Raw genomic sequence first — 14774 nt, 5'->3', positions numbered from 1 at the left:
ATCACTAATTGTTTAAATTAAAAGTTCTGCTTTAATCTACATGAACAACAGGATTGCATGAACACACATGTTCAAAAGGTTGGGCTCAGTAAGGTTTTTTTAAAGGGGTCATATGATGCTTTTTTAAAGATCATTATTTTGTGTATTTGGTGTAACAGAATATGTTGACATGCTTTAATGTTCAAAAAACACATTATTTTTCAAATTATTTTTCAAATACTGTACATTATTGTAGGTCCTCTATGCCCCGCCTCTCTCAAATGCTTCGTTTTCTACAAAGTCCCTCCTTCCGCAGTCTGCTCTGATTGGCCAGCTGACCTAGTGCATTTTGATTGGCCGAACACCGCAAGCACTAGTCGGAAAAGTAACGCCCCTTACCATAATCGTGAGCTTCAGAACCAGAAAGGGGAACAGAGTCTCGTGACAGACACAGTGATGAAGCTGGTATGTGTTTGCAGTACACAAGCCACAGTTAAGACAGCTGACTCCACTGTGATGTGTGTCTCTCTCTCTCGCTCTCTCCCGCTCGCGCGCACACACGCACACACACACACACACACACACACACACAGCTCTCTCTCTCGCTCGCGAGCATTTTGATAGGAAAGGATGACGAATACGAAAAAACATGTACAAAAATTTCAGACTGTGCAAGGACCCTTAGGCTAGGGTGACCATACGTCCTCTTTTCCCCGGACATGTCCTATTTTTGGGCCTAAAAAAATGCGTCCGGCCGGGATTTCTTAATCGCCCAAAATGTCCGGGATTTGGCCATTTTCTTTATCCCGCTCCCGCTGAATCTCTGACCATTGCCGCCTGCTCCTGCAACATGTGTTTCACTCCTGCGATTTTCGTGACCACTCCTTTAAACATTCTAATATTGTATATAATTTTGGCACATTAGGGAGCCGTTCTCAGTAGCGATGGCGCCATGTTGTGAAGGCGCTGTGTGTTTCATTGTGAAAGCGAAACTACTTTGTTTGGCCTTCCAAAAGAGGACGAAATCCACTTCGTCATGCCTGGAGCTGATCCTTGCTGGTCGCTGAGGGAATACATCAATACATCAATCACCGGATCGGCTTTCACCGTGGACGAAGCGGAGTCCAGCCCAGGCTCGTCACATGTGGTTGCCGCAAGCCCTCCCGTCGCTGCTCACTTAAGCCGGCCTCCTCTCACTCTAGCCCGCCGTGTGTGACACTGCGTTTCGTTGTGAAAGCGAACCTACTTTGTTTGGCCTTCCGAAAGTGGACAAGACTAAAAATCAGTGGTTAAGTTGTATTTACAACACTGTTCCAGAACACTTCAACCCAAATATTCAGATGTGTGCAGCACATTTTATGGAGGACTGTTTCCTGATTCTGGTAGAGTAGACTACAATGTTCTGACTCACAGACTGCAAGTAAGTTTTTTTATATTTAAAGAATTTGCCACTGACGATTCAAACGCGAGTTTTGAGCAGTGTAGAGTAGCGCTTGTTTGTCATTTCTCCAATCACAAATGCAGACGTGGTTTTATGTTTATGAGGCGCGATGCAATGCAACGCATAAAAAGACAGTATAAGTCATTATAATCTGTAATTATGTCCTCACTGGATGCGACAAATGTCTCGTTTATAATGGGTTTTCATGTTTTTGTCTCGTCGCTCCGGCCGGACAGGGCATCACAATATGGTAAGGGGCGTAACATTTCCGTCACACGCTTGAGGTATTCGGCCAATCACAATGCACTAGATAGCTGGCCAATCACAGCACACCTCGCTTTTCAGACCGATGAGCGTTGTAAAAATCGACGCGTTTCAGAAAGGCGGGGCATAGAGGAGAAACAATAATGTACAGTATGTGGAAAATAATGTGTTTTTTTAACCTTAAACCGCATAAACACATTTCATTACACCAGATACACAAAATAATGTTCTTTTTAGCAAAATCATATGACCACTTTAAAAAGAAAAAAGGAACCTTTAACACTAGCATTCTCTGTTCTTTCTTTCTACTTATTTTCTTTTTATTTATTAGAAAAAGAATAGGGAATGCTAGTGTTAGAACGTCATTATTTATATTCAATCTACTTATTTTGTTTTTATTTATTATAAAAACAAAACAAGCAAACAAACACTGTCCTCTTTTTGGAAAACTAAAATATGGTCACCCTACTTTAGGCTCACTAAGTGAGTTTGTTTTCTGTTTGAATATAATTTAAAATGTAATTTATTCCTGTGATGTCAAAGCTGAATTTTCAGCATCATTACTCCAGTCTTCAGTGTCACATGATCCTTCAGAAATCATTCTAATATGCTAATTTGGTGCTAAAGAAAGATTTATTATTATTATCAATGTTGAAAACAGTTGTGCTGCATAATATTTTTGTGAAAACTGTTTTTTTTGTCCAGAATTGTTTGATGAACAGAAAGTTCTAAAGAACAGCATTTAAACCTTTTGTGAAATTATAAATGTCTTTAGTGTACTTTTGATCAATTTAATGCATCCTTGCTGAATAAAAGTATTAAATTCATTTAGAAAAAAACAGTTGTTGCTACCAAAATTCTGGAACAGCATTTGCGTTGGAGAGCACCTATGACAGCATTGACACCTATTTCAGGCATTCCAAAATCTAGTGATTTCAGGTCCAAACTAAAACTGATCTTACCCAGAAGAGAAGAATCCTGGTAAGTTGCTGACAGGTCCAGTGAGTTTGGCCGCTCAGGTCTCCTGGGCTTATGCCGTCTCAGAGGAACCCCATCATCCATTCCATCTGGTGCCCCCGGAGGGCAGGTTAATGTCTCCATCGGGGCATCTACAGGAGCTAAGGTACGAATTGTGGTGGTTGTGTGGATGTTGCTGTTGTTGTTATTGGAGTTGGTGCGACCGGCGTGATCGTGTGCCGCTGACTGCTCTCTCCTCAACAGGGGCTCGTGTTCATCGGGACTGGAGTTGATGTTGAGGCGGCTGTCTTCTCCACTCAGCTGGCTCTGGAGCAGAGGTGCACCACCGTCACCCTGCGGCCCGGCTGGGTTGGTGTTCCCAAATGCATCAGAGGAGCCAGCGCCACTGCCCCCACCATATCCATTAACAACGACCACTCCAACGCCGCTACGGACACTGGGCCCATTGTTAGTGACGGTGACCAAGTGTGGCTCGTCTGTCACTACAGTGTTCATCTTGGCCAAGCCCGTCTCCACCTGCTTCAGGTTGGATTTGTGCTTGCCAAACTTCAACCGTGACGACGAAGACTCCCTGCCAGAATTTTTGGTGTTAAGGGGCAAGCTGGTGGGCCGCTTGGGGAGATTCTGCTGTTTAGGAAGAGGGAACATGGCTGTAGGAGTGTCGCCCATTCCACTGCCGCCCACCCCGAAATCAGCCTGGCTGCCAATTCCTGATCCTCCAGTCACTTCTGCGGCGAGTTTGATCAGCGGGTACAAGAGGCTGGAGCTGCCCGAGCTGAGCGGGTCAGGAGCGCTGAACTGCTTCTGCGAATGCTCCATCAGGTTCTCATCAGAGCTTTCTTTCAGGTTCTTGTCCACCTCCTTGGGGTCCAGTTTGGTGGTCTCCAGGTCCTCTTCTGTGAGCTGAAGGCACACTGGTACGCTTCCTCCGGCTCCGGCCTCCTCCGAGTGGCCTGACTCAGAGATGGTGGTCATGACGGTGCTGGGCGTGAGGCCCGTTGTAGTGGTTGTGGCGGACAGACTCGTGCCGCTGGTCTCTGGACTGGGCAGCCTAGCTTGGGCCTGAGCCTGCTGTCTCTCGTAGTTGATAGAGTTTCTGTTCTTCTCTCCTGTCACCGCCACGCCGCCGCTGATGCCGCTCACGCCCATGCCACCCACAGAGGACGTGCCAGATGTGGAGACGTCACCTGGGAGGTTCTTCACCATGCCCTCATGATCCTCGATGTAAGAGGATGAAGAGTAATCTGGATAAGAGCCCATCTTGGGAGCCCTGCGACTGTGGGTGAGATTCCTACAAGAACAGAGAGAGAACAGGGGTCAAAATGGAGAACAGATGGTCCATTTAATTAAAGGTGCTGTAAATATCAGATAATTTACAGGTCATTATCACAAAATAAACCCTGAGAGGGTGATCAGGAGCCCATCACGAATGACCCTGAAGGGGTTTATTACGTTATATTTGCTGGCTGACAGTACATTATCCCATTTAGTACATGGCTATTAACCAAATAAAAAAGCATTTAAAAAAAAAAGATATATATAATAGCGTTATTATAATATTTTACGAATTATGTTTATATCTTACATATACCCTAAAGAATAAATTACCCTTATTTATGTCATATTTTGTATATTATTATTTATTATATTATTTTGTAAAAAAAAAAAAAGTCTGGCCGACAATAAATTATCCCACTTATTATACACAGCTTCATTATCTATGAATTATAATGTATATTTATTAAAAACAATTATATATTTGCTGGTTGATAGTACATTATCCCACTAATTACACAGCTATTAACTTAAAAAATAAGCCTTGATTTTTTTATATAATAACATTATTATAATATTATATTATATTTTGGGAATTATGTTCATACCTTACATACTCTAAAGAATAAATTACCCTTATTTTGTAATATTTTGTATATTATTATTTATGATACTATTTTGTAAAAAAGAAAAGTATCAGTAAAGATTACAGTAAAATTATTTCACTTATTATACCTAGCTACATTATCTATGAATTATAATGTATATTTATTTAAAAATAATTAAATATATAAACAATTTTAGATTTTTTTGTACTTCACATTTATTAAAGATTTTGCTGTGAGTAATATATTTTGTTTCAGTACACCTAATTCAGTAAAATATGTAAGACATCAGGCAAAGTTTCAATGATAAATTGCTTACAGCTCCTTCACATTATTTAGAAAAGGCCGAGAGCATGGCAAAAAAAAAAGCCCAGATAAGAACAATTAAGTGTGTAATAAGCACACTTTCCCCTCATTTATTCATGAGCTGGTCAGGAGTGACTGTGAGAGTGTGTGAGGTGTGGTCAGACCTCTCGTTCTGCAGTGCTGTGCTCATGGGATTGATGGTGGGGCTGACGGGTTTGTTTCTTTCCCAGATCAGCAGCAGTTCTGCCATACGCTCTTCTGCACACTGCGCTGTCAGACGAGCCTCTGCATCCTGATCCCAGCAATCCTCCATAGTCTCCTTGAGAGAGCGCACGGCCTGGGAGAGAGGAGAGTGAATGTCAAAAACACATAGATAATAAAATTACTGCATTGGTTGCCACTACATTGTTATGTGCTCATCATGTTCGATTTCATCATGTTTTAATCACTTGAGATTCTGTGCTAAACACAATATACTGCAAAGACCAGCATATAATATGCTGGTGTCTCCAACAGGAACAGGATGGCTAACTAGCCTAACCAGTAAACGTCCTAGGTTGACCAGGTTCACCAAATGAAACTAATTCAGCCTGTTCAACAGCAGTCAACAGCTTGGTTGGCCAGCATCAACCGGCTCCGACTTCATGGTCTTTTCAGCAGAGAGTGAAAATGCACAGAATATAAGAAGTCTTCTATGTTGTTCCACTTTTATATGATTTGGATAACAGAACAACAAAAAGAACTGCATTAACTGAAGTGAATGAAGAGCTGGGAAAGAGCTTCAGCTGATCTTGCAGCAATAATCTGACCACTTTCTGTCACAAGAACAGAATGAAATCGTCTCAGTGACTCACCAGGCTGTTCTCCTTCCAAGCTTCTGGAAACTTGGGTCTCTGTTTCTCTCTGGACACCAGCACCTGCATGTCCTCAAAGGACGGGTGGTTCCCTGCCTCGGCCTGGAAGGCCATCTGGTAATCTGGCACTGCCTCCCCTTCAAAAAAAAAACAAAGGAAAGTCAGTCAGTAGAGACCTCCATACGCCTGCACTCACTACAATTAACTGAAAAATACTCAATGAGATGAGGCACACTCATATTTCATGAACATAATGAGCAGGATACAACACAGTCTTTGTTGTAACCCAATGGTGTAGCCTAGTGGTTATGGATGTAAGGGGTTGAGCCTAGGGATGGGTCAAGATGCTCAACAAGATACCCACCAACCAGATGGCCAGTTTTTTTGACAGGGATGAAGTAAGAAACAACTTCTCTGAGAGGATGCTGTTACGCTCTCTACAGAAGTTTCACCTCTAAATTCAGCCCAAACCCCAAAGTATCTCTGCTACCATCATCAAAGCACTGCTTTTGTAAAAAAAAAAAAAAAAAATCCTCTTTCAATGAAAAATATTAAGACAATTACAGTCGGACTTCAAATGTCGGACTTCCTGCTGTGAGCAATGTTCCTAGTATTCATAATCCATAAGTCACTGTGTGAGGAGAACAATCATTTTGTGCTATAAATGGTTATAATGTACATCTTTCATGTAATAAAAAGGTGGAGGAGCTTTGTTTTGGGAGGTTCATTAAACCATGCTTATACCGTGGAAACATGTTAGCATTGACAACTTGAAGCTGTCATTTATAAAAAACTAATCAAATAAATAAAAATGTACTTTCTCTAACTAAAAATAAGAATGACAATAAGAAATGCTTTTTTAACACAAAACCATCATATTAGAATGATTTCTGAAGGATCATGTGAAATTCCTCTTAGCCATCATACTGTATGCTTAAAACAAGATCTACCAATGTTTTTATATATATATATATATATATATATATATATATATTACTATATTTTTTAATTATTATTATATTTTTTTAAATAAAATATTAAAAAGACATTAAAAAGGGCTTAGTATATTTTTCAGACATTCTTATAACAAACAACAACAACAAAAAAAGATAATGACTTTGTCTTAACCTAATTTTAACACCACTGAAACTAGCCGATACTACATGCTACAGCCAGTTCTGCTTAGCCAGCAGTATATCCACATCCTTGCTGTTGTTTGTGCAGAGATGTGGTCCTCACCTGGAAAAAGGTCAGTGCATCTCATGAAGGTCTCCCAGTAGATAAGGCCGATGGCGTACATGTCCACCTGTTTCAAAGCCGACTCGCAGTCCCTGAGGTTCACTGCTCCCTCCAGCACTTCCGGCGCCATGTAGCGGATTGTGCCCACCTAGACAGCAGAGCAGTACAGGTGTGAGGGGAAACATGCTCTTTTGGTGGGTCTGGATCAGCAATTCTGGACACTTCCAACTACCAACACGACCATAACTGGGTCATGTGCACTAACAATGATATACTGCTATAATATTCCAGTCAAGCGAGTGCTTATGGGCTGACCTCACTGATGGCGGCGTTTTCCTCTTCACCAGGCCGTACGAGGCGATTTCCCGTCAGTTTCATGGACAGGCCAAAGTCACTGATCACACACGTGCCGTCGTTCTTCACCAGAACATTACGGCTGTTTAGATCCCGGTGTGAAACGGCAGGTTTATATAAATCTGTAACAGAAAGACCATGTTAGAACAGTTTTAGTAACTGTGGAGTCACAGACAGTGAACCTAAAGACTGGATGTTGAAAATTCAGCTTTGCCATCATGAAATAAATAACATTTTGAAACAGATTCAAATAGAAAGCCATTATATATTATGAATTGTAATAATATTTCACTGTTTTTACTGTATTTTTGATCAAACACAGCCTTAAATTTTGTATATTTTGTAAATTAGTCTCTTATGGTCGCTTATTTTAAAATCATTAAGAAATCTTACCAACACCAAACATCTAAATGATATTTTATTCATATACGTTGTTAGTGGACAAATTAAATAAATTAGTTAATGTTAAAAGTGATTTTAACTGTCCCAGTCATAAGGGTCAATTTTCTGAACATCATTTCCATTGATGTAAGGTTTGTTAGGATAGGACAATATTTGGTCGAGATACGACTATTTGAGGACCTGTAATCTGAGGGTGAAAAAATAAAAAATATTGAGTAAATCGCCTTTGAAGTTGTCCAAATGAAGTCCTTTGCAATGCATATTACCAATCAAAAATTAAGTTTTGATATATTTACAGTAGGAAATTTACAAAATATCTTCATGGAACATGATCTTTACTTAATATCCTAATAACTTTTGGCATAAAAGAAAAATTGATCATTTTGACCCATACAATGTATTCATAGCTTTCAGTCACGTGACCGGCTCGAAGACCTGGAGGGCAAAACATCCATAGAACTGCAGGACAAGCCTGTCAATTTTCCATCTGTTTCACAGCTGCAAATATTTAGATCACCGCTCAAAAGAATAAAACAAAGTTATGTGAACAAAATGCAAGTTTTGGCCATTTGCAATCCATATTAAGCACCCGTGGCAATATTTCAATCATTAAACAGTGCGACAAAATGTTGTAAAAACACTTAAAGTGCCTTAATATATTTAAAACTAATATTCTCTATATTAATGAAGCATAGTTTACATAGGCAAGCAGATGAGGCCGGAATATGAACGCAATCCGCTTAATGGTTCAGTGTTTTCCTTCAAATGGTATTCTATGGGAAAGCATTTAACGTGAAACTTTGCACATTGCGTTTATATTCTGGCTTCATCTGCTTGCCTATACAAAATATACACAATCAATAAGGTGTTTACTGAATTTCACCTTTTAATATCTGCGTTTTACTATATTACTACTTAATGCAAACTCCGTAAAAGTAACTGGCGGTTCGTTTTGCCCTCCAGGTGGGCGTTCCTATAAGGGTGTGACATCACGTGAAAACTATCAATTGTTGGCTATTGCTACAAATATACCTGTTTGTGTGACCTCTGACTGGTTTTGTGGTCCAGGGTCACATATTGTTTTTGGAAAGTCTTTACAAACCACTTGCACAACACAGCCAGCAGAGGGCGCTGAGAGAAGCACATGATGTGAGTAATAGTTTCAGGAGTAATAGCTTCTCTCCCAGTCCTTCCCCCATCCTCCACACGCATGCTGCCTGTCTGGCTCTAAAGTTCAGCCAGTAATGAGGGCAGCGGCTGAGCAATCTGAAGCACGACTGTACGGAGATCAGCTCGTAATGACGACATACGCAGGAAGCTGGTGAATGGCTGCTCTGAGATCAGTTCGTAATGAGGGTAAGGTCAGAGACAGCCGAGTGGGAAATGAACTCGAGGTCTGATGAGCTGCAGATTGTCTGCAGACCTCTGGCGATGCTCCAGCAGCACCCAGAGAAACATGAGGAGCGCGACGCACAAATTAGCCGAGTGTTATCTCTTTTGCACTGCACGCTGGCCCTTTAAGGGCCAACGGAAGAGCCAAAGACTCAATTAGACCAAAAAAATAAAACACTGATCACTTTGTTTTCATGCTGAATTGAAAACCAGCTTCCATGGAAAACGTCTCGGGTAACCGTCATATTTCAAACTGTCCATCTTAATCTCATTTTTTAATTTAAGAAGCTTTTTCCAGCCAAGAAGCTCCAACGACTCTGCATTCTTAACTACACGCCGTCGTTCTGTTAAACACAAAGACACATCGTAAAAAATGAATAGTGTCTCATTCATCGTACAGAAAACATTCTGTCTGACCCAGATGTGCAGATTAGAGAAGGCAGCTTCTATGTGACGCAGCCGAGCAGTCAACTGGCCCTTTGCGTGGATTCGCACAGGTTTTTTTTAACCCATGTGGTTAGACACACATTCCTGCTGAGCTATGGAGGTATAAGGCAGCTAAAAGCATAAGAGTGTTGTGTGTCTACAGCACTCAAGAACCATTCACTGAAGAAACAAGTGGAAGAAAGCACATACAGAAAACCAGAACAACAGAACATTCACCTTGCTCAATACTGTATTCAGCCTCTATTTTTCTTCTACACGACTTTATTAAAATGCTTGTCATATCTTATGAACACATCTGCGCCTCCAGGGTATGTTATGATTTATATCTCCCATCAGACTTCTGCTAAATTATATGCCAATCAGACTCGCACAGCAAAGTCTGTTGACATCGAAATGGAAAGATAAGTACTTGCTTCTTATTTGAAGATTTGAAGTCAGACACCAAATGGCTTTTAAGGGAATTCTGAATAGCGATGAATCTGTGATCATTTTTAAAGTCCCCTAGTGGTCAGATGACTCATGTTCATATGTTCAAACTGCAAGCTGGTGCAAAACTTAAAAGGCTTGTGATAGGATTTATTTCTCCCATGAGACTTTGCTAATTTCTATGCCCATCACACCTGTGGTGAATCAGCCACCACTAGCAGAATCAAACTGAATTGCAATGTTCTCGTATTGAAATCTTAAGTATATACACTACTGTAGAAAAGTTTGGGGCAAGATTTTTGTTTGTTTGTTTGTTTTTGAGAGAAGTCTCTTATATGCACTAAGGCTGCATTTATTTTATCAAAAATACAATAAAATTGTAATACTGATCAATTTGATTACTATTTTAATATACTTTAAAATGTAATTTATTCCTATGATGACTAAAATGAATTTATCAGCCATTAATCCAGTCTTCAGTGTCACATGATCCTTCAGAAATCATTCTAATATGCTAATTTGCTGATTTGATATTTTTGGAAACCATATTTTCATGTGACACACAGCAGCCACAACAGCACTTATGTTTTATTTATTTTTTCCTTTGTATTCGAAACATCCCCAAACGCATTGACTGTATCATGAAATATCTTGATTCTCACCTTTATAGATTATGCTGATCTATAGTACTATAGATCTCTATACTCACTATTAACTAGTTGCTTGCCTATAATTAACATACTGGCTGTTTATTAGTGCTTATAAAGCACATATTCTGCATCTCTAATCCTACCCAATACCTGAACTTAACAACTTAGTTCCACACTACATTTTGTCTCATTAAATACAGTATCTTGTTTTACTTGACATCATGAAAATGACCCAATTAAACCTCTAAACACAGATATCAACTGGTTTACAGCAACAAGGCTTCATTCCTTCGAATGGGCAGCCAAATATACCTCAAGCTGGTGAAGAATAAAGAAAGAGCTAGAATGAAGGATGTGTGTGTGTGCACAGATGTAGAGGTGACCCTCACCTCCTCTCAGCAGCTCGGTGTGCAGGTACGCCAGTCCTCTCGTCACTGAATGTGCCAGATGACAGCAGCTCACCCAGTCCAGCGTGTGCAGACTCAGGTACCGACACAGAGAGCCCTGCAAACAGACACAGTACAGTTAAACTAGCACATACACACACAGAGCCTTAACTGCTGAAAAACACCACTAAAAGGGTCATGAAAGAACATGGACGTGGTAGTTATTGCAGTAGCAGTAACATCTCGCTTGTAGAAAACAAGAACTGTGCTTTTAACACTGCTCTACAATAACAATCTATCCACATCAATATTGCTGCTTTTTTCTCATCATTGCTTTTACATCAGCATTTCAAATCTCTGCAGAGCAGATATGAAGCTTGAAAAGCTCTTGAATAATGAATTGGAGCTTCAACAAAGTTGAATGTAAAGCCGCCTGCAACTAATTACTGCCTCTGGGGTATTTAGGCAATGCAATTAAAACTACCAGCAACAGCAAACAGTGCTGTACATAACAGATTTTTTCCCCCCGAACTAAACTACAGAAGTAATACTGTAGATTAGATTTAATTAGTTCAACAGGAAGCTTTTGTACATACAGTACATGTAGTGCTGAAGAGAGGCGGATGTAATTATGTATGTTGTAGAAATATCAATAACTGTCATACTGTGAGCCAATTCAAAAGGTGGGTCAAATAGTTGCTTATTAGTTAACTGTCACTGTGGCATGCTGCGTTTAACATTGAATTGTAATCTCACTAAGGTCACTGTCCTGATGGCAAGCTCTTGAAATACTGCGACATAGGACTGAAAAAAATACTATTGTGGCTGATGCGACAAATTTGAATGAAGTGATGATTACAGAATTTAATTTTGGTTCACTCTTGTCGCAATGAAATATTTTATTTGCAACATTGTTTTGCACTTGGTTGAGCATTGTAACCAATCATAGATGTGTTTGTTGATGAATCCAGTGGTCAATCAAATGAGTCTAGAATACAGGCATTGTTGCATTTTTTAATTTCTAAATTAAAGAACCTGGCATGCAGCTGTCCTACACAAAACAAATATTTAAATGTAAATAAGATAATAAAACATAAATAAGATAGTATTATGATATGGTTACAAATTAAGTAAAACAGACAAATCATTTTAAAATTAACAAAATATAAGGTAATATTATATGGTTACAACTAAATTAAAATCAACAATAAATATGTATTTTAAATTGAATATTATAATATAGTAATAAATTAAACAAATTTATATTTAATAAAATATGTATTTTTTGTCAAATTTAAAAGAAAATTATTCACATATATGGTAATATTGTAACATGGTTACAATATAACAGATAAATACGATTTTATGATATGGTTACAGTATAAGTAAAGCAGACAACAAATCTTTTTTTTAATAAAATCAACAAAATTAAATAATGTAGTCTAATATAATATGGTTACAACTAAACTAAAGTCAACAATAAATATTTTTTATAAAATATTATAATTGAATATTATAATATAAATTAAACAACATACAGTAATTTTATTTAAAAAAAAATTTGTAAAATTAAAAAAAAGATTCACATATACGGTAATATATTATAATATGGTTACACTATAACTAAAATCAACAACAAATATTTTTTATAAAAAAAATTAAGAATAAACAATTAACCTAATAATTGAAAAATGTATTAATCATGCAGCCTTGCAATGCATGTTAATAATAGCGAATTGGCTCTGCACTGATAACAACGACATAGATCAAGAGATTTTTGACCTGTCATTTAGGATAGAGGGATGCAAGAGAAAACTAACAGACTACAGGGCGCTCTGGGTAGAGCAATGATTATCTACCTGTAAGTGTACATCAGAGCCATAAAAGCCAATCGCTTTCCCTCAAGCTCTGCCTGAGTCTCCATGTTACCATAGCGACAGGGAAAATTATGTTATCCCCGGACACTGGTCCAGGCATTCCGTCTTTCTAACAACGTGTGACAGACAGAACACTGACTAATACAGACACAGATTTTGCTCCAAAACCTAGTGTGCTGCTTTTGCTGTCTACTGCCTACATAGGCAGCTGTCTTCTAAGGCAGCATCCTAACTGACATGGAACCCAGTAAGGGATGTTTCAGAGCTCTTTTTAGGCACATGTGCCACACAAAACAAAAAAATGGCCCCTCACGTGAAGTGCATGGTAGTCTTGACTCATAATTGCTTTCACGGAAGTCTGACTTTAGCATGTTGCTAAGCAAATGACAGGATAACAATAGAGAGCACACACACATTTATGACAAAATTCAATTAACTTTTCTATTCATGCTTTTCAACCTTGAGTAACTTTAAATGACATTTCTGTCTTTCTATTGTATGATCCACAGATTCTGGGATGGTGTTTTGCATGAAATGCTGTCTAGGAATTTAAAATTTGAACACCACAAGTTGCAATATTCCTTTAAAGAGACCTATTATGCCCCCTTTTAGAATATGTAATATAAGTCTCAGGTGTCTCCAGAATGTGTCTGTGAAGTTTCAGCTCAAAACACCCCACAGATCATTTATTATATCATTCTGAAAATGCCTATTTTAAACCATATTAGTTTAAACTTCTGATATACGGTTTTCTGAGCGCACACATCCGAAGCACGCGCACAGAAAGCGGCTGTCACAGTATGAGTACTAAACTAAGTTCTCTTTCATGTCTTACTGCACTTAAACTGTCAAATACACACAAGTTTATGCTAAAAACACACGAGTTACAAAAACATTCAGTTATGTCTGTGAAAGTAAACAGCTGGGAAAGACGCATGTTTATATTAGATCTGTGTGGCAGCAGCAAAATATACAGTAAATAAATCCACTGCTCTCTTGTCTGGGACTCTAAGGGTGCTTTCACACTAGCACTTCTGGTGCGCACCCGGGTTCGATTGACGTTAGAGTTCGGTACGTTTGGATGATGTAAACGCGGTCTTCCGAACTCCGGTGTGCACCCGTGAACCGTACCCGAGTCTGCTTAAAAAGGGTGGTCTGGGTTACGGTTCAAGTGAACTCCGGTACGGTTCACTGCTGATGTGAACACAATCATACCAAATCACGGAAGTGAACCGCTATTAATGACGTATTATTTGATAAAAATGTGTGTTGGTGTGTTTCACTCACTTTCTTGACAAGCGTGACTGACTCGCTGCAAGCAGAGAGCTGTATATCTAATTTCTGTTCACCTTCAGAGTACTTTAGAGCATTTGCAGTACATTCGTAAGGCTGTCGTAAGTGCCGTTATGTACTGAAGCTTTGGAAACAAAACCAACGGTTCAAAAACATAAATATAAAATTGAAGAGAGCCTTGCTACGCATTTTGCCATCTTCTCCTGCGCCATCTTTACTAAGCAACGGGGTAAACAGCTGCTGGCTTGATGACGCAAGCAAACCGCGGTTCGGACCCAAATAATATAATGTGAACACAGTCCAGCGGGCAGCAGGGGGAGGGGGGAGCAATCGAACTCTGGTTCGAACCAAGCAATTGAACCAAGTGTGAAAGCACCCTAAATAGTGTTCTGTGGTCGTAAGTGCAGCCAAAGACAGAACAGTTAGCAAGCTTTGCTTCATGGTGTTAGAACTGGTACACCGTTGTCGTTTGCGAAAACACAATGATGCGAAAACACAATGACCCACGCTGTGGGTGGAAACTTGTAGATTAAGGGACGGAAATATTATAATAAGATTCCCTTTCTATATCACAGGGGGAACGAAATCTGAGCGTGTCGTTTTTTC

General features: G+C 39.3%; 1 protein-coding gene across 2 annotated transcripts in view; it reads right to left on the bottom strand.

The window, feature by feature from the left end:
• Positions 1-14774, bottom strand: part of bmpr2b (bone morphogenetic protein receptor, type II b (serine/threonine kinase)) — a 73641-nt gene that overhangs the window by 4200 nt on the left and 54667 nt on the right. For both annotated transcript variants that reach the window (XM_016287266.1, XM_016287267.1), the window contains exons 7-12: positions 11002-11116; positions 7257-7417; positions 6942-7089; positions 5703-5839; positions 5013-5185; positions 2647-3953 (exon numbers count right to left, since the gene is read on the bottom strand). In XM_016287266.1, the coding sequence (XP_016142752.1) occupies positions 2647-3953; positions 5013-5185; positions 5703-5839; positions 6942-7089; positions 7257-7417; positions 11002-11116 (2041 nt within the window). The remainder of the gene's footprint in view (positions 1-2646; positions 3954-5012; positions 5186-5702; positions 5840-6941; positions 7090-7256; positions 7418-11001; positions 11117-14774) is intronic.

Source organism: Sinocyclocheilus grahami, unplaced genomic scaffold (genome assembly GCF_001515645.1).
Source record: "Sinocyclocheilus grahami isolate Dianchi unplaced genomic scaffold, SAMN03320097.WGS_v1.1 scaffold220.1, whole genome shotgun sequence".
NCBI lineage: Eukaryota > Metazoa > Chordata > Actinopteri > Cypriniformes > Cyprinidae > Sinocyclocheilus > Sinocyclocheilus grahami.
This window is presented reverse-complemented; position numbering and strand designations above follow the sequence as displayed.